Raw genomic sequence first — 21,224 nt, forward strand, 5'->3', positions numbered from 1 at the left:
CTGTTGTTCCCCCTTAGAGACAGGCAAGGTAAGAAGCACAGCTGTAGTGGCTTAGCAGAGGTTCCCCAAGCCATTCTGCCTGTGCAGGGCAGATGAAAGCTGGATGACTGAACACACCCTCCTGGGAATGAGCTCAGCTGCTGCCCTTGCTGCAACTTCTGGAAGCAGCAGCATGTGCTTCCCACACGGAGCTTGCTGCCAGTTGCTGGCAGGAGTTTGAGAGATGGGGGTAGGATGGGAGTTTGCCCACGCTTCCTTGAAGCTACAGGGCACTGCAGAGCTGGGCAGTTTACATGCCCCCTGCCTAGCACTCCATGCAAAATTAGTAAGTTTTGTTCCAGCAACAGTGCAGCTACACAAGTGCTAAGCCAATAGCGTTGACAGGGCTCAGGCCTTTTTAACTTGCATGGCAAGCGATTGCACCATTACTACCACTGGTGCAGCTGCACTGGTCTTGGAACATGAGTCCTCTTACTAGCGCTGTTAAGGCCCATGAGGTCTAGTTCAACATTCAGCTGGGTGGCTGTGCTGGGGGCAGGGAGCGGACACACGTTGTTCTCTTCCCTTCTTATGCAGGAGAAGCCAGTTTATCCTTGCTGTATAACTTTGAACAAGCCCTTATCAGACCAGGATTACCGCAGACATTCATCTCAATGAATTTTCCTTAAAGCACTTTTAGTGGTATACAATTAAGTGCTAATACAATTGCCCCTCTGTTTCCTTGGCAATAAACAGATACTTAAGAGTGGATAAAGTAGGAAGACAAAGGCCAAGCCATTTCTCAGAATGAGGGAATCAAATTATTGCTGAGGACAACAGAGAGGAAATGGTGTTATTGCTATTAGAATGCCAGCTTAATGCAATATTGATGTGCTTTATTTTTAATTATCAACACTAGTATTGGTTTACCACTGATATCAGCATTGGTAGGGGGCAGTCACTGGAAATAGTAAGAAGCTGATAATTCTACCCCAGTTACTTTATTGTGGCTGATATGACAGGACTCCAAAGACTGCTGTCTTTTATTCTCAATGGGCAACGAAGTCTACTGGAATTATAAATGAGGATAGTTGGAAATACTGTTCTGGACAGAATAATAATAGTTCAGCAGACAGAGAATGGAGATAGGTATATCTATTCTAGATACTGGAGGGAATTAACATTGTATTACTGAATGTAAACAAAATAACTCAATGGAGGATCTGAAGTTTAACCTAAAAGTGGTTGCAGTTGGGAAATCATTTCTGATATTCATAATTATACTGTTAATCGTTGTTGTGGATGATTCTAATGAACCCATCCCCATAGCATCTGGGCAGAGTATACCCTTGGTTGTGGATGAATGTCAGTAGCATACAATCCATTTTTCATCTCTACATAAATGGGTCTTAGGTGCTTTAAATTCTTGGTAATAATCAGGCTCCTGGTTTCTGGAATGTAATTTGCAATTTCTTGGGATGTAATTTGCATCAGATAATTTTGCCCCAGTGCAATATGGAACTGACTCACAATCACAGCCAAGTGTGTCATTTTCTCACTCTCAGAGCCTCAAGTGTTGGTCTCACTTCAGAACAGAAACATGTAATTAATCACTTTTTTCACATTTGCATATATATATATTTAAATAACGATAGTATAATTTTTAAAACCTTCTTTGCTTATTCAGCCGTTAGGGCCAGATTTTCAAGTACTCAGTGCCCACAATTACAAGATGGATTTTTGAAAGAGCTCAGCTGCTATTTAGCACTTAATATAAGGGGGAGATTTTCAGAAGTTAAGCACATGTGTAAGTGTTTGCAGGATTGAGGCCTTTTTATTTGGGGGGCATAAATAGGAGCTGAGCTCTTCTGAAAATTGTGTTTGCTCTGTATGCCATGAGAAGTAATGCTGCATTAACTGTAATGAACTGATGTCCCAATTTTATATATTTTTACTTTTCTCTAAGTTGATTTTCTTTCATAGTTTCCCCCTGCACCCATACACAAGTAGGGCTAGACTTGCACAATTTTTCCAACGGTGCAACATCCATTTTGGGCAAATTCTGTCCTCTGTTATATCTATTTAAATCTGAAGTTACTCTGTTGAAGGCCAGGTGTAGTTGTTGTTATTGGAGATGGTGGATACTCCACGTTCATAATGTTGTAAATGAGATAGGACTGGACCTAGTATTTTCAGTTATCAGTTGAGCCAGTTTGCTATTCAGATACTTGGTATGGATCAGATTGTGGAACTTTTACTTATGTAGAGTAGTACTTTATCCATCAATAGCCCTATTGGTTTTAATGGTTCTACTCAAGTAAGAACTTACCTGCCCCTGAGTAAGAGTAGCAGCATCTAGCCATAGGAATAAGGCACACATCATCCAGCAATCTCAAAACACTTTACAAAGGCAGGTAGGTGTGTTATCCCAGTTTTACGTATGGCAAGAGTGAGGTAGAGCTGTGAAGTGACTTATCCAAAGGTTACATAGTGAGGAAGTGGCAATTTGGAAGGTTTTCTCACTCCCAAATCTTGATACATAACAGAAAACACGGTCATCTTCTCACAATATGACATGGTTATTCATTTTTATTTTTGTGGGTCATAAATAAATATCTAAGCATGAATCTACACTTTCTCAGAAAATAGCTAACCCATTTTGGCTGAAACTGAATAAATAACTAAATCAGCCTGAAGCAGACACCCGACATGGAAATTTTCAGTTCAAATGGTTGAAGGTCAGCAAAGTTGTAAGCAACTGAAAATAAGATCTTATAATGGGAACTGTCGGGCAACCTTATCAATGCGACCAGCGCTGCCTATTGTATATATAAGATATTACAGTCTGTTGATACATTGATATTCCATAGCCGAGAGACATGAAGAAGGGGAGTTTTTAGAGTTAAGCCAAGTCTAAATTACAAACGTTTGCTGGGATAGCAATGTTGGTTAGAGATGTGATTTTTTGCAACATTTTTGTATCAGCAAAATCCGTACTGTAGAAGTAGTCAGACTGGCATAAAAGTACTTATGCGGGTATAACTTACTTCACCCAGGGAACTGTGCAGCCTGGTTAGGAGGGGGAGAGATGTGAGTCTGAGCCCAAGAAAGGTGACTACTGGGAGCTAGAAGCCTAAGAGTGGGTGCTCTGGGTGGACCACAGAGGGGGAATGCAGGTGCAGTTGCCCTGAAACTGTCACATATATCACCTAACTTTTATTAGTGTAGACTATCCTTAAGAAACCTCCATCCAACCAGACTGAACTATCTGTCTCCAAGGACACTGGATAGGCCCATCAGAAACCAGTCAACTTGATGGTTCAGACAGATATTTGAAGAATGACCCTTATGGTTTAAAAACAGGGAAAACTCCCATTGGGAAGTGAAGTGGCTTGGCTGGGAGAATTAGAAAAGTCTAATTTTGAGGAGAAAAGATTTCCTTTTCTAATATAGCACCTTAGACTATGTATTCACTGCCAAAAAGGTGTGTTTTTCCAATGAGATCACTAACTTAGTGCAAAATCCTGCTGGAAACAAGGCTGGAGTGATCAGAGACGAGTGTGAAAAATTGGGATGATGCAGGGCAAGAGAGTAGGGGTGGGGGAGTAACAGGTGCTTATGTAAGAAAAAAACCCCGAATACCAGGACATCTGGTCAACCTAAACAACGCACGGGTAGTTTTTACCTCAATGTACCTTGTCACGGTCAACACTACTCCTCCACCTTGGGTTGACCTTGACTAGCTACATTATCTCTTGTGGGATTTTACAGTGAGATAGGTAACTCAAGATAGCTGTTATCCTGCTGCGAAAACACACCTTTTTTGGCAGTGAAGACTTAGCCTAAGATTTGAATATCAGGTTGAATTTGGGAAGGGTCTCTCTTTATTTCTATCTGAATACAGCTTAGAACTGGAACTCCGATGAGTCCCAAAGGAAAAAAGAACCATGCAAGCTTGGAGGACAGGTGCTAAAGGGTTAACAGTTTATGGGATCTAAACCACTCACTCAGTATTAGGCAAAAGGCCTGGACAGAGTTGTCCTCTCCCAGGTGTGTTGCAAAAGCTGGCAAGTAACATAGGGGAGATGCCATGGAGGGAAACCCTGGAGGAGATGTGAAATGCAGGATGATTGGGTTGTAGGGGCATGCATGTGCACATACACACAGAGCAAACATTTTGGATCTAATCTTTATTTTTAGCAGACACTTCTCCCACTCACATACAAATACATACATGGTTTTACTGCACATACTTCTGTAGTTTGCAAAGAATGCAGACACGCATCTTAAAAAATGGATGAGTTGATACACAAAACCTCAACCACAATGCTGCATTGTATTCCCGTCATTGTGTAATGCACATGGGATATAAAATGAATTATTTTTTTCAAAATATGGCCCATTAATACAGAAATAAAGGATCCCCTAATGAACAGTGGATTTGTTGCTTTTTAAAAAATAGCATCTCTCAGTGGAGTGCACCCTCACTAGAAGTAATGCAAATATTTGAAACTAATGTAGTGGAGATGGCAGTGTTGTTCTGCATGATGATGAACTTATTTTTGCCTGGGGCATTAATGAATCATAAGGCCTCTTTCACCAGGAGAATTAGCAGAATATCCTTTTGAAAGACATTCGTCTGTATTTAGTAAAGTGAAGCAGTTGATGAGACATGAAGAGCAAGCCTGTCTCTTTCACTGAATATATGTATTTTCTTGCACTTCATATACCAAAGAATTTACTTAATACCTCTCTGCAGTCTGTTCTGTTTAAGTGTGACAGCCAGGGACTCTATATTTTATCTGCTGGAAACAGGTGTTTCAGCATAAACATTCAAATGAGCTTGAGGAAATCTGCAAGAAGCAGGGAAAAAACATTTTAATTACTCTAAGAATCAAAAGCATGTGGTTTAGTTGTGATGCAAGGTTGAAACTAGCTGAAATTATAAGAAGGAGAAATAAATTAACAAACAAATACCATCCTATACTGAAAAGCTACCATGCCAAGTTTGGGATTTTAAATATTCCATTTTAAAAACTATTGTCAATCAATATAATTTCTGTTCTAGATGTGAATATTTAAATACCACATTGAATCAGAATGTAGCATTATTCATACACTGTATTGTGTTTCAGCACATTCATGCTGTGTATGCACTAAAGATGGTAGGTATTAGGTAAACACAATAAAAACAGATGCATAAAAAGGGTGTTCTGAGATTCAGGGTGACAGATAACATACTGCACAATAATGCTTGGAGGGGATATTTTTGCCTAAGGTGCAATGGAAATCCTCTACTCTCTTCAAGTGTTAAGGGATCTCTAGGTCCCGTCATCATAGGAAAATCAATAGCTTTCTGGACAGCCATGCAGGCCAGTGTAAGCTAATGTAAGGTGGGCAAAACTTAAAAAACCCCAAAATTCATAAGCAAAAACCACTTCTAAAAAAAGGCACGTTATCTGAAACTCTGCCCATGAGCAGAACTTAAAATGGGTTGCTCTCGCATTTTCCCAGTGCAGTGGAGAACCCAGTGTGCACAAAGAACAGAAGGACCCTAGTTTAGGTTTATAAGTCTCCCAACAAGAAGTAGCACAAAATTAAAAGTTATCTACTTGAAAAATGTCAAGGGCTGAGCTGAACCAGCTCGTGTTTGTATCATTCATTCTGTGGAACCTGAAGGTTAGGCTACTAAGTTTAGGGTCCTGTTTGCCTTTTTTTTTAAACTACAGTTACTGATTTTTTTTTCTGCTTTCACTGTTAGTTCGTAAGTCTCCACTCTATCCACTGTGATGCTTCTGACAATCCATTAAATCAATGGAACAAGTCTGAGGTACCCAGCACATTCAGCGATAATCAACAAGTTAAAAAGTGGCTTTTATTCATATCTAGTCATTACTTTTCATAATGATTTTTACTGTACATTCAGTATTCTGACTCAATGATAACCTGATTGTGTGATGAGGTACATAGTAAGTGCAAATACATCAGACTCAACATTCATGTCATGTTATACTTGTATTATTGAAATGCTATGCTACTATTAAAATTCACTCCCATTGCCAGGTTTGTGAAAGTGCAGTTTCAAAACTCAATAAAATTTTAATGGGACCACTATAACAACGCCATAGAGAAGCCTTTAAACCTTCTGGGCATGGCACCTACCAATTATCTTGTCTATTAATTCTTGCAGCACAGAAAAGAAAAAGTTAAATGTTAATTATAATAAAGCTATGTTAAAAATATTAATATTCTCAGTTATATACATGAAATAAAAGATTTTAAAGACTGAAACTTCATACCCTGACTGAAAATTCCAGATGGAACACATCTAATGTGCTGATGAATATACCAGCAAGGACTTAGCATTACAGTAACCGCAGAGCCAGTACAGTGGAATAATAGGTTTCTCAGTGGTCTAACATGCTGTGTATGTACTGTGTATACAATAGTATGTAAGCAGTAACTAACTACCAAGCAAGTACATTTGCAGCTTTCATTTGTTTGCTTTGTGGAATTAAAACCACTAATCAAAATAGTATTTCATGTGATTTAGTACATATTTTTCTGCCATTAAATGGGAAAGTTATTAACTGTCTCTAAAAGGACATTGTTGAGGCACTAGCCCTAGCTTAGAGATTCAGGTCCAGAATTTAGGTATTACTTAAAAAAGAAGAAAAGCTTCATACAATATGCTAATGTATGTGACTAGAAATGTGATTTAAAGCAAATAAGCAAAAATCCTTTTTTAATGGGGGATAAAATGCAGAGAGCTCAAGCCAGCCGTTGGAATCTGGATTTCGAGTACCATTTTGGCATGTTTGGATCCAGTGTTTCTTCAACCATGTATTTGAATGAAAGTTTTATTTGTATGTGTACAATCTAGACCTTATAGTACTGTTTTAGTAAGTGGGAACCTGATTAATTTTCATTGTCCTAGTGAAGGGCAATAAACAAACAGTAAAAATGTTAAAAAGTAAATTCATTTTTTAAAATGATTTCAGACATATTTTTGTTTCAAAGGTAGAGAACTTAGTGTTGTCTCTTAATATCATCAAGAATTTTGGGACCAAAGTTATTAGACTGATACTGGAATTACTGGGTGAAACTCTATGGCCTTTCTTATGCAGGATGTGACACTATATAACCAGAATGACCTGAAAATCTATGAAGCTATGTGTTAGATTTCTGAAATGTGCTTTAAATCCTCATTTGAAAAGCCCCAGGGATTAATCTGATCCATTGTGTTTGAGGAAGTAATTAGTGAAGATAAATGCCATGAAATTGTCTGAAATACAAAGGCTCTTAGAATGATGTTTTATTTCTCTAATACAGTAAAAATACTAGGTGCCCTAAAATAATACTCAGAACTTATATAGCACACTTTACAAAGAGAGTTAAATATCATTATCCTCATTTTACAGGTGGGAAAACTGGGGCACAGAGAGATTAAGTGACTTGTCCAAGGCCATATAATGAGTCAGTATAAGGACCAGGAATAGAATCCGTGTCTCTTGATTCCCAAATCTGTACCCTATTGAGGGGACCACGTTGTCTCTTGATACAGGGAGCACAAGGAAAAGATGGGGCTGTGGCAGCCACATGACATGGGTTCTGATAAGTTCTGGGTGACATAGTATATATATTTCCATTTGTATTTGTCAAAAGATAGCTTGTAGAGATGATGGATATTTTTTTTCCACAGATAATTTTATGTTTTCAGTGAAAAATCAAAACCGAAATATCATGATTCTGAAATGCCACCGTGATGCTTCATGGGAGTTTTTAGTTTGGGTGCCTTATGCTCCCATTTTCCTCTAATAGGACATGCTCTCTGGTTGGACTACACCTCCTGTGATGCACCACAGTCTACCCCCTTGGTAAGGGGAGGTGGGGCATCACAGGAATTGTATGGCTGTGGCAGATCAGAGGAGATGAAGTCCAGCCGGGGAACCCAGTCCATAGAAAAGAATGAGGGCATGAAACACAATTTTGATGCAATATTTTTGACCAGCCTCATCAATCATGTCATAGGAAGTTATGTAAGGGCTCAAACAATACTAGGCCTGGTCTCTTCATGGTGCAGTGGAAGGGATTAATAGGTCAACATTTGTCAACCATTCCCACGGACTTACAATGGATACATTTAGAAAGAAACTGATATTCTCAGTTACCACTGTATGCCAGTTGTTAGCAGATGTTGATTTGGTGGTGTAAACCACTGTATTTTTGTTCTTGGATGGTGGAATGACTCTGAGGAGGTCAGACCTTCCATACTCAGCCCCACAAATGACTCATTAAGACATGAAAAAACCAAACCTTTAAAACATAAACCCAGATACCAATGTTTTTAAAGGTTTACCTAAATACTAGGGTATTTGGGTCCCCTGCTGAATTCTAATATACGGTCCACTCCGGGCACCGTTCTCTGGGCTTCTCTGGTTGCTAACCATTGCATAAATATAGATTGCATTTTTAGCTTTGTCCTCTTGCTACTGCATTGTATGATTCTGTCAGTGTCTACTGATTCTTTCTCTTATTTTTCAAAAAGATTCTTTTCCAGAAGGCATTTCCCCTCTGCAAAGCTGTATTGCAGCATTACACAGAGAATTAACAGATTCCATGTTTTCTGTCACTCCATTTAGAAGGGCTCAAGGACTCTGGATGGCAACACAGACACATTTTTAAAATGCCAGATACTTGTATTAGAACAGCTTGTTTATTACAGCATTCTTATCAGGGGACGAAGAAGTCAAGATATGGATCATCAAAGAAGGTGCTGGAGGCATCTGTTGCAAAGCTTAAAAACATGCAATGATGCACAACTAGGCAGTGAAATGTTAAAAATGAACACTGACCTTTTTTAGAAATATGTCCAGTGAATTATAAACAAACACCTGAAGTTCCTAATGTCACTGACTCATTGCCACTTGCGGGGTGGTGGTGGGGGGGAGACCCCCAAGACAACATGATGATGTGCTTGTCTGAAAACTAGCAGACAAAAATAAATGCATAATTTTGAATCTGAACTGGCAGGAGTCATTTGCTAGGTCTGTCATCTGGAAATTAAAGAAATACCCTCAAATTAATGCAGAAATAGTGACAACTATGCAAATAGATGACAGAAACCTACAGAATACACTGCAAGGGGTTTTGTCATTATTGAGAGTCACGTGGCTAATTCCCAGCATGTTGATTTCTGTCTCTAATGTGTTTTATTCTGAACACATTAAAGCATGATTACACTGAATAATGCTGGTAGTTCCTTCACTGAAATGCTTCCCTCATGCACCCTCCCTCCCACCTCCCCAATGGTTTCCTCCTTTCCTAAACATATGGCAAGTCATAGACAATATAAATATCCAGAAGGAAAGCCAATTTGGCCAGCATGTATTGACTAAATCTAGCATATTTCATCTAAAGGCTGCTTGGTAAATATTTATAAGCACTTTGAGTATTTGAAATGATGGTTTCTTTGAAAGCTGGCCCTGAAATCTAGGACATAATTCTGGCTTTTTGCTGTCTCTCTTTACATGTTTGGTTTTTTTCACTTCTGGGGTTTTCAGTTCATTTTTAAAGAATTCCTTCTTTGTTTTACCTGTCTCAGTTGATTTTTCTAGCTGTGATATATTACAGCCAGTCTGCAGATGCTGTACTTTTTCAATTTTAATTAACTTTTAGTGAGCAAATACATACATTACCAATAAAAGAAGGAGATACGAAAATCTTTGTAGAATACCCCTACAGTGCAGCCTAAAATCCCTGCTAATTTTCGAAAGGCAGCTGTACTTTCATTTGTTTCTAAGATAAACATGTTTATATAGCCAAAAGTAAACTTAGTTGTGTAATTTGCTTTTCATTATCATAAGTATGACCTGATGGATATAATGAAGGTTCATAGAACAATTCATTGTATGCAAGATGGTAGATACGTAGAAAAAAATCTTGGAATTATCTGTGGTTATAAGTAGTAATAGTCTATGGTTCTTTCCTACCTCGTTAATTATTCTGAAGCAGTTATTAATAAGGCTTTAATTAAATGACCTAAATGATGGCATGTTGAGTGTTCTCATGAGCAACACACATCTTGCGTGTGAATTTGTATGCTATACCCAACACTGCAGGTCTGGGCATGATTCCTAACAGGTTGCAATTCCTAAGTTCTTCAGTGGTGATCCTGTCCTTGGATAAATAGAATCTATATTACAAAGTTATAGTGAACAGCTGTAAATACAGACTGATTTACGTACTGTGTGTGTGTGTGTGCGTGTGCGTGTGCGTACGCGCAAAAAACAAGCTGCAGAAAAGGAGAATGGGAAACCAAAGTTAATTAGGGAAATAAATAATTATGCCAGGTGTCAAAACTCACCAACACAGCTTGAATCTGAGATACCAAATACTCACAGTAAACTGCTTTCAAAAGATCTGTTGGCCAAGAGTCACTTGCAGCAATTATTATTTGGTGAATAATCTCCAACCACAAATAAGGTTGAGAAAACGTAAGCTGTCCGTTGACAGAACTAGAGGCAAAATTCATCACCGAATGTATACATTATACGTTTCTGGAGTCAGTAGACTTCCATTGGTTACTGGTGTAAATCAGGTCCCCATTCAGGAAAGAAGATTGACTCAGCAAAGCCGTTCGGCATGTGTTTAAGCACATACTTGTGCTTTTCTGCACTGGGGCCTGAGGGCGGTGGACCACAAGTTCCAAAGTGATTTTAGAAGGTTATTTTTTATTGCAAACAAGGGGCCTCAGTCCTGTAAATTGCTGAGCACTCCCATGCAGCGGTGAGCACCTGCAACTTCCACAGAAGCCTGTGGGATTGGAGGGTGCTCAGCTTCTCACAAGACTGGTCATAACATTACGGGATCAAGGTTAAGTTTCCTAGCCTGCAGTCAGATACACTCCTGAAAAAATCTTAACAGCTGAGAAGTAAACATTCCTGAAGAGAAGAAGAAGCAGCATCACCTTTAAAAATTGTTTCCTATGATGGCTCTTTATTTGGTTTTGAAATGAAGTTTGTTGAGAAAGGTAAGGGGGAAAGCATTTCATTAACCAAATAGGATGATGTGGGTGCTCTTGTTTTATATATATATATATAGTTTTAAACTTTAACTGAGATTGTAGCCTTTTGAACTGAACATCTCCTTTCCGTGGAAGTCTGGGTGGTTTTGAACAGATGTAGAGACATGACAGAGTTCATTTAGAACATAATCAACAGATAATAACAGGGTACTCAGCGAAATAGCAGTCAATGGCAAGTGCCATCAGCCTTTTCAAAACAGGGAAATTAGACATTTTTATCTCCGCGTGCACACCAGGGTCAGAAGAAGCAGGAAAAGACTAATTTAGCAGCCTTTTATAATGTGCCAGGGTTTTTAAAAAATGCTGCTGTAAAGTTCTAAAAAATTATTCTTGTCTCTCATTATGCACTGTACCTGTCTATGGGAGATCATATACTCCTTTACTGGAATTATATGCAGTAGAATCTGTTTGATACTTCTAAGCATATGGGTATTTCACAGAGCCCTCAACTTCTTTCTTCACCGAGAGTTGAGAGCACTCAGCGCCTTGCAGGATTCGACCTTGGGTATCTGTGAGTAATATACTTCCACTGCTAAATAGTTCAGTCTAGTTCACCTCGTATCCCTAAAACGCATATAATATTATATTTATAGGGAGCGCTTATGAGCGAAAGGCTCAGACTATTGCCATCAGCTAGACACGTAATTTATACAGCTTAAATAACTTGCTGGTATAGTGGAACATGGTTAGCCTGCTTTGCTCTCCTCCTGACTGGCTCTGTTTCTTGACTCCAATGATGCATTCTGTTGCTCAAGCTGAAAACGTTGCCCCTGGCTAAGTGCACCTAAGGTCACCCGATCTCAAATTCAGCGAGTGAGCACGCACCACTCGGAGTCAAAACGGAAAGTGGAAACAGTATGAAAAATCATCTCTGCTTCCCTTTCACGTTTCTCTTTTGATCACTGGCTCCACAAGTCATTTATCGTTGCCCTAGGCCTGAGTCTTCAGTCCCTTGAGAAGCCTAGTACTATCTCTTGTGCTTCTGCAACTGCAACCATCTCAAATGGCTCCACAACCCACTTTGTTCTGCCTGGCCGTATGTTACACCGGTCATTAGACATTCCCAGACACATGGGAACGTTTACAGTATTGACATGTACAGACAGTATAAACTTGTATCCAGACTCACAGTGCCGTTAATATACCATCCATACCGCTCCCCACCATTCTCTCTCCTAGCCCTTAAGATTACTTCTGGTTCAGTATTTTATGTACTGATCCTCACTGCATTTGTATCTCGAAGCACTCATCTGCAAACCCTGTTGGAAACAAGCTGATTGGCTTCCCAAGTCTCATAGTACTCTGTGTTTAGTAAAGAAACACGGATAATGGGTAGCCAACAAAGAGTTATACAAAAAGCCCTTTAACAAGGGCCTCTCCATACTTCATGCTGCAGCTTAATTCAGTCAATAACTCATCCTGCCATCTAGATACACATTTTCATTTTGAAGGTTGTTCTCACAGCTGAGCATCATAAAGAAACTCACAACAGGTGTGCTTGTAATTGTGATCTATTTGGAGAATTCCCTACCCTCAAACGCTATATTCATACTCGTGGAAGGTTATCACTGTGGCACTAGATTGCTGTCCTGCCTGCATGGTTGCTGGCTAGAGGTTTGTTTGTTTGGGTTTTTTGGCCTACACAGTCTGTGTCTGTGTTTAGCTATCAATGTTTCTTTCTACTTCAAAGGGGACAAAATAGCTTTGAACATAAAATTAATTCATGTTGTGCCCAGGAACATGCAATAGTCATTCACCAGAGCAGAAACATTGTGCTTTTGAGAGGTTACATCTGTACTGAAGTTCGCCTGCAGGAGCACAGTGAGATGAGTTAGATTACTTGTCTTTTTAGAGATACCTATGTAGATAAACAGTGTGTGTTCTCTCCTTAGACACCTGAAGAGGAAAAGGTGCTTTGAGCTGACACACATTAGAGCTGGTCAGATGACTTGGAAATGATGATGAAAATCGCTTAAAATGAACCTACTAAGAGTGATGTTTGAGAACCTTGCAAGAAGTTTATAAATAGAGAACCTTATGAAAGCTTAGCAAAGTTCTCACACTCTTTTTTTTAAGTGCCAGGCTAACTAAGTTTCTGCATCACGTGGGGCAGTTTGGTATTTCATTCCCAACTCACTTCTATTTTCGTATCTTCCTATTTTATCAATTTCTGCAGTTCAATGCAGGACCAGACTCTTGTTTAGAAACCTATTTTTTAAGTGACCTACAAGTTTCCTCATTATTGAAATATATCTTGTTGTAATAAAGACTACAGCACAGGACAAAATCCTGAAGAGATCCTCAGATCTATTGAAGGGGATAGTTCTGCTCAAATCTTAGTGGGGTCAGGATACTTCCCATAAAGAACAGCCTGTCTTGAATTCAGATCTCAGCATTTATCCTACTTCTTAATTTGACAATATCCCGCATACAAGCTCTTCGTGATTCCTCTACATGTTCATCTCCCCCACACACCGTTAACACAGTGTTAATATGTACACCTCCATTGGCTCTACAGATCTACTGTAACTTTTTAAAGCTCTATTACACATGATGTTGCAGCAGCTCCAGTGAGAGATCTGGCTGTGAGGAAAAGAGAAAGGGGCTTATACCCACCTCTGTTATTAACTCCTTATGTGACTCCGGGTAAGTCTCTTAATGTCTCTGGGCCAGATTTACAAAGTTATTTAGACACCTAAGGATGTGCGCTGGATTTACAAAAATGCCCAAGGATTTGTCTACACTGTAATGTAAGCCCAGGGTTAGTAGAACCTGAGTTAGCAGACTCTGGGTTTGTAAACCTAGGGCTTGAGCATCTACAAACATTTGTAACTCCAGGTTAGGAATTGTTGAACCCTGGGTCCAGACTTCGGGCTCCAGCGTCTACACTGCATTATGTGGGCCGGAGTCCCACCAACCATATCCCAGGCTTTCTATCTCCCTCCCACCCTAGTTCTTTGTTCATGGTGCAATGTGGGAAAATTTGGCTGTCCACCAAACTTGACTGTTCAAAGAACAAAGAAAGTTGACCTATGGATTGTGGATTATTTTTGGTGGACATCCAGAGCATGAGTCCAGTGGGGCTGCATCTGCAATAGGGCTTGAATCTAGCATCCCTCCACCCCTATGGGGTCCTAAGATCCTGGGTCCAAGCACTGGTTGGCATGATGTGTGTAGGAAGAAGGGGGATTGAGCCAGAGTTCAAACTCTGATTTTTCCATTGCAGTGTGCACACATACCCTAAGAGGTTAGGCATTTCTGTAAATCCAACATTAGGTACCTGTGTGTATCTTTAGGCACCTAAATATCTTTGTAAATCTGTTGCTCAGTTCCTTAGTTTATTCCTTATTAAAGTGGGTCTAATAATAACATCTAGTTTACAGGTTGATGTGCTATTGAAATAATGAATGTCTGTACAGCACTTTTAGATCTTTGGCTAAGAGATGTTACGGCAGTGCTGTATGGTGTTAAGACTGAATGTTAGATATAATAATTGAGAAAATGCAGAAATAAAATGCCAGGCAGCTCTTATCATTCATCAAAGACAGGTTTAACTATCTTAGTTTTAGACTGATTGCTTAATTAGCTGAGCAACTGAATTGAATTAATTTGAAAAGATCTCTCTGTAAGAGCTTGTGTTGTGTCTATTATTTGTATTTGTTGCTTTGGGTCTTTGAATAGTTTTGTTATTTTACTAACATCAGCCTTAATCTTGCTTGAATTTAATTGTATATGGTCAGTTAAAAATATGGTGTTTTCTCTTTTTCCTCCTCCTAACATGTGTAAATCAATCACTGCTTGATTTAGAATTAGGGCTTTCAGTGAATTGATTTGTACCAAATTAACTACCTTTCACCCCTATCCTCACAAGCACAGCCTAAATCTGTGTTTGTGAGGAGAAATTATTTCATAGGGACTCATATTGAGTTTCTGGAGCCATATTTCCTGGAGTAATATTTCAACAAACATGTTGCATTGGAAGCTTGCTTAGCCTGATTATATTTTAGTAGCTATTAATCTAGTTGAAATGGAATTAAGAACCAACTCTGTATTTTGTGGGGAAATAACTTAAGAAATGTAATTAAAGAACACAAAAGAGGTGGCAGTTTTTTCTGTAATTCAGTTGAATTACATTGAATTCATTGAATACCGTTAAGTGTCTTACCACATTTTGGTGTGAGTATATGTAAATAAATCATACAGCCTGGATATCCCTAATGCCAAGTTTGCTAACAGATCTATTAGTTTAATAAAATCTTTTCAAATAAAAGTTACTTTTTGTGTAGTTTCTGAACTGACAAATAGTGGAACCTCCGGGAGAACATTTTTTTTTCTCTCCTGGCGCTATGGCGGAGGCTAGAGGGAAAGGAAACACATGATATGTGGAATTTTGCCAAAGCAAAATATTGTTTGTGTTCACATGAAACAGAGGGTGAAAATGAAAGGGAATTTTCAGGACAGTGTATTGGCATTATATCCTAAAAAGATGGGGAGGGGTGCCAAAATGTGGGGCAAATTCATGAAAACTAATGATTGTCTGTCTGTCATTTATATTGCTCATATCACCACAATACCTGACCAATAAGAGCAGAGTTTTGCCTTTTCACCACAAAAACCTGCATTAACTGATGGAGATGATGCTAGTTTACTATGGAGGAAATCCACAAATACTTGTGAAAATGTAAATATTCCCCAACTCAAACCTGGCAGCTTCACACACCTCCAGCCAGGTTTTTACATTGATAAATCCTGAACTTCAGCCGGAACTGGCTGTTAGGTTATTTGGTTTTTTTAAAATGTGTTTTCAGGACACAGCGGTAAATGACATTTGTTTCTCTTTGTTTCGCTAGAATGATTACAGGAAGTTATCTATGCAATGCAAGGACTTTGTGGTGGGTGTACTGGATCTCTGCAGGGACACAGAAGAAGTGGAGGCTATTCTGAATGGAGATGTGAACATAAAAGTGTGGCCTGAGCATCATCGCCCAAGCCTGAGCAGAATTAAGCTTGCCATTAAATATGAGGTCAAAAAGGTAAGATTTTGCTTTAGTTGCCTTGTCACTGCATCTTACAAGCTGGATTTTACTTCCATTGAAATCAGTGGTAAAACACCCATTGCTTTCAGTGGGATCCGGGTTAACCCTTGGAATTTAGCCCTTCTATGGCATTATTGGCAAGGTGGTTGCACATTTTAATATGGCTAATATTACTGTTAAACTGTTAATTACTATGGATCTGGTGGCGCCTTTAAACTGTTAAAAGGAAGATTGGATGGCTCACGTGATTGGTAAAATTGTATAGGGGCCCCTCACCTCTCGGAGAGATCACACACGTATGAATGTGGAAAAGCTTGGTAGTGGTCCAAAGTCACTGCCATTGCAATATGCCGTGCTGTTGTAGCCATGTCAGTGCCAGGATATTAGAGACACAAGGTGAGTGAGGTAATATCTGTCATTGGACCAACTTCTGTTGGTGAGAGAGACAGGACCTGAAGAAGAGCTCTGTGTAAGCTTGAAAGTTGTCTCTTTCACCAACAGAGGTTGGCCCAATAGCAGATGTTACCTCACCCACTTTGTCTCTCTATTTGCCATTGCACGACTGCTTGGTTGTTTTCATGGAAAGAGTTATTCACTGGGGGGTGGTTTCAATAATGCCCAACTGAGGGGTTTTGTTTGTTTAGATTTACACACAGAATAAGGAGGGAGGGGGTCAATATGCAAGGCTCTGGGTTCCCCTGCCACAAATTACAAAATAAATTAAATTAAACCATCTGCAGATCACTAAATGCCCCTGCCCACTTCCCCCACCAAGCTGATTTCCGTCAAAATCCCATTTCCACAGCAACCTGAGGGTCAACAGACTATTTCATACTAGGGAAAGGCCTGTTCCAGAACCAAGGGCCTCTCCTAGAGAACACTTGACCATCAGCCCCTTGTTTTTCAAATCAGGGGAGATCCAGTGTGAGCACAGATGCTGATTATAACTGTAGCACTATGGCAAAAGGAGAGAAGCAGCCTTTCAATTAGTAAAATCACAAGCCATTTAGAGCCTTATAAATCAGAAGTAACACTTTAAATTTAATCTTGAAACCAATAGATAGCCAGGGCAGATCATGAAACTCCCATGAAGTGCTGCCACTGGGAAACACCACTTAACAGGTGAGTGGCTACAGTCTGCACCAGCATAAATGTCTGGACTGACAAAAAATGTAGCAGCTACATTGTAGCCCATGTCGGGAACACTGCAGTGATCCAGTGATGAGATGACAAAGGCATGGATCGCAGCAGTGAGGTTTGCATCTGAAGGGAATGGTTACAAACTTCTGGCCAGACACAGATAGTAAAAAGCGCTTGTGGACATTGCTACTACATGATCACTGAAGAGTAGCTGGTGATTCAGTACAACCCCCTGATTGCAAACACAACTAACAAATGTCAGGAGCATACACTCAGTCTAAGGGGTACATCTACCCTGCAAAAAAAAAAAAAAAAAACCCTCATGGCAGCAAGTCTTAGACCCAGGCCAACTGACTGGGGCTCATGGGGCGCAGATCGCAAAGCTAAAAATAGCGGTATAGACACCTGAGACTTTCTGCCGTGGCTCTTTTATGCTGTGTAGACATACACTTAGAGGGAGACATCAGCCTCATCAGATCACCCAGTTGTTTTCCCCACTTTCATTCATCACATCAGTCTTATCCAGATTGAGCTTCAGCCAGTGAGTTCTGATCCATGCCCCATGAAAGTCAATGGGACTTATCCTCTGAAGTCACTTAGGTGGCTTGCAAAAAATCGCTCTTTCTGTAGTGCCACAGAATAAGCAGCACACTCTACGCTTAGCTTTTATGTAGGAGAAAAAGCTCCTGACTAGATCTGGCAAGAAAATGGCATTCAAATTCCTCAAAACATTTTTCGTTTGAGGGGAAAAAAATTGGCCCACATCAGGACAAAAGGACAAAAACTCGACATTAATCACAGAACTTGAATTCCGTAACATTCTGTTTTGGGCACACTGAAATGTTCCCACGGCGGGAATATTCCAGTGTTTGCAAAATGTTCCCTGAGATCCCCAGCTAACAGGCTGCCAAGGAGCCAGGAGCCTGGGAACCACAGGAGCTATGGACCCTGCGTGACCAAGCTCCCCTCTAGCCTGCTCACAGAAGATCCAGCTCAATAAAAAATGAGAGCCCCAATATCTGTCCTTGCTATTGCTTACAGCTAGGAGCTGCTGAGTGAAATTAACAGCTGTCTGGTCACTTTCCCTGCTGCTATTATGTCCATTTCAGTCAGCTCTTTGGATTCCAAGCCCCCCAGCAGTCCACATGATGGGCTGCTGGGTGACCTGGCCTTCCCCAATCAGAGCTGGGAAGCCCGAGTTTCCGAGCCAAATGAACTGCCAAGGACTTGAGGAGCCTGGTAAACTGGGCTTCTCAGCAACCTGCTGGATGGGTTTGCCAGTTCCCTGGAAAGCTTCTGAGGCCTGGGGAACTTGGGAGTCGAGGATTTCAGGGCTTCTGGGATGCCAAAGAGCTGGGGACATTGGGCAAGATGTCAGAAACCTGCTTGGTTTCCATAAAAAATGTCATTGAAATCAACACTTTCCCATTGAACGTTCCCATTTCAAGAAATGGGCACTCTCTGATGAAAAAATATGTTTTGCTGGAAAATTTCTGAACAGTGCTACCCTGACACAAGGAGCTGGCAGTTTAATGGGCTCACAAGAATGCAAAGCTGAGGGGGTGTACGCATTGTGAAAGAGGTGTATTTTGACAGTGGATCAGAAGGTGTTGGTTTCTCTTACACAAGTTCCTAAATGACACATGCCCCCCATCATAAAATTGGTATCCTTGATAGTCTGTGCATACCATTTTCTAGCAATGATGCAGCAACACTGACATCAGCAATGGCGTAAGCACCATTTTAGTCAGAGCTCGGGCCATGGTTTCCATGAGGCTGTCTCCACTAGTGCTTGCACAGTAGCTACTGCCGGTGGAGTTGTAGATGTGCCCATAATTCCATACTCATCCTCAAGGTTCACCCTCCAGGAAATGACTGTGAACCATGAATGCTACAATATGAAGAAGTCTGTGTATGTATTCTTTTGGCTAAAGAGAGGATGTCAATCTCCAGGGCTCTCAATCTGTCACATTTCATGAGCACTAAAAGGAAATGAAGCAACTAAGGGTTTCCCTAACTGCTCCTATTCAAGTCCATGTTCCCTTTGAAGTCATTAGCAAAACTCTTATAGACTTCAATGCAAGCAGTTAGGCCAACAAAGAGTGCTTTTGAAAATCCTTCTCTAACACTATTGAGAAAATACGTGCTGATGTGGCAGTACATAAATTTAACTAATGCTAAAGTATTTTCCTGATCTTTGACTGAATATCAAAAGTTAGACTTCAGCATTTGCTAAAAGGCCTTAACAAGTTAAAATACTCCTGTGTCATTTAATCCTTGCTTCTTGGAGCTCTTGTTCCTTTCTGATATACACTATACTGGCCATATGCACTCAAGAGTCAATAAGTGTTTTATTGATTCCAACAAACTCTTTTTGAAAGCCCACCCATACTGTGCTGAAGTGGAGAGGGCAAGAGTTAGGGCTTGTCTTCACTTACCTCAGAGATTCGGTGGCGGTCGACAGGAGTTACGCAAACTACGGAAACTTGCGTAACTCCCATCAACTTCTCTGCTTCTGTTCTGTGTGCCGCCTTCACTGCACTGTGCTGATGGAAACCACGTTCTCGTTGAGGCAGCGCTAGGCCACTTGAGAAGGTGGTCTTAATACATCGATTTCTGGATCGACTGAGTGGGTCTTTACTGACCGCTCAGTCGATCCAGATAAGTCGATCTGCCGGCGGCGAATTTGCCTTAGCTATGTCTCTCTACTAGATCTACTTCTTGAATGTATAAGCAAATAAATCAGCATTTAAAAAAATATTCTAGGACCTCTTCTTCCACTCTTCCAAAGTACCAATGTTCTAACTACCACTTATTTGATCAGATCAAATTTTTAAAGGCAATTTCATATGCATTGATGTTATAGTAAGAGAACTTAATTAGTGAAACAGATAGGGATGTATGAAAGGGGGTAATCAAAGCTGGTCTTCTGAGTTTATGGAATATATTTTTAAAGCCACAAAAGAGAGAAGGAAGTGGTTTAGTTTTAGAAAAATATTTAAAATGTTCTGCTGTATGGAAGCATGCTCTGTAAATGGAAAATTTGGTTCTGGCAAATACTGGGTCTGGGAGGTTCAGATTAATGATTTCAACAATGTGCTTTGATGGAAATTGGCCTCCTGTAACTGGGCTTAAAGAGGTGTTCCAAATTTTCCAGCTAACATCTGCCTTCTCCTTTCCCCACCACCTGCTTACTTCTGCCTCTCAACAACATTGCTGTGTTAGCCAGAGAGGTCTCTTCCGTTATGGAAGCAATTAATTAAAGAGAAACTTAAAACTCTTCATTTAAATGCTTTCACAAGGGGACAAATGGTATGGAGTAGTTTGTATAACAGAAAGGAACTGGACAAATTGTGTCCCAGGATGGTGCAGCTATGCACTGTTACATACTCAGAGCTGAGTATAAGGATTCAACACATCCTCACTGGAACTCCCTTAAACAAGTTGGGACAAATTCTGCATCTTAAACCGGTGCTAGCTCTTTGACTTCTGTGGGCTTGTACTGCTGTAACTCAGAACAGAATTTGCCCTAGTGTCCTTTAAGAAGGCTAACTAGTCTGAAATACCCTCAGAGTGTATCATCAAAGAATGATCCCTAGAAGACATGCAAGGTAATAGCTCTAGTGAAACTTGTGAGAACTCCAGACTCTTTTGCTAAGCACATCAAGTCCTCTGCACTGGTTTCTTTCATTCTATGTTTCTTCTTACAAGTACTGTACTCATCTCTTAAGTCCAGAGAACTTTGAAACTGTGAGTTTGACAAGTTGTAGCTGAACTGCTGTGTCAATCATTGCACTGCCTTCACCATACTTAGTCCATCAGCTCTATAGCCAGCTCATTTTAAGAGGCTCAGCTCTAGTGAATGCATTGTTTCATAATGCATGCCCACAGTTTCTCTCTTGACTTGCCAGTTTTTCAGCATCGGATGAAGCCAAAGAAAATTGTTGTCTTTTTGTCATATGCAGTTGAGATCAATTGCATAT

The 21,224-nt window shown here is 40.1% G+C and overlaps 1 protein-coding gene across 1 annotated transcript in view; it reads left to right on the plus strand.

The window, feature by feature from the left end:
- The window catches only part of TRPC7 (transient receptor potential cation channel subfamily C member 7), a 304,845-nt gene that overhangs the window by 220,862 nt on the left and 62,759 nt on the right, over positions 1–21,224 (plus strand). Inside the window, exon 3 of the mRNA XM_067567550.1 lies at positions 15,916–16,098. Coding sequence (XP_067423651.1) covers positions 15,916–16,098 — 183 coding nt within the window. The remainder of the gene's footprint in view (positions 1–15,915; positions 16,099–21,224) is intronic.

This window comes from Emydura macquarii, unplaced genomic scaffold, assembly GCF_026122565.2.
Source record: "Emydura macquarii macquarii isolate MOO-44397 ecotype Brisbane River unplaced genomic scaffold, CSIRO-AGI_Emac_v2 contig_2768, whole genome shotgun sequence".
NCBI lineage: Eukaryota > Metazoa > Chordata > Testudines > Chelidae > Emydura > Emydura macquarii.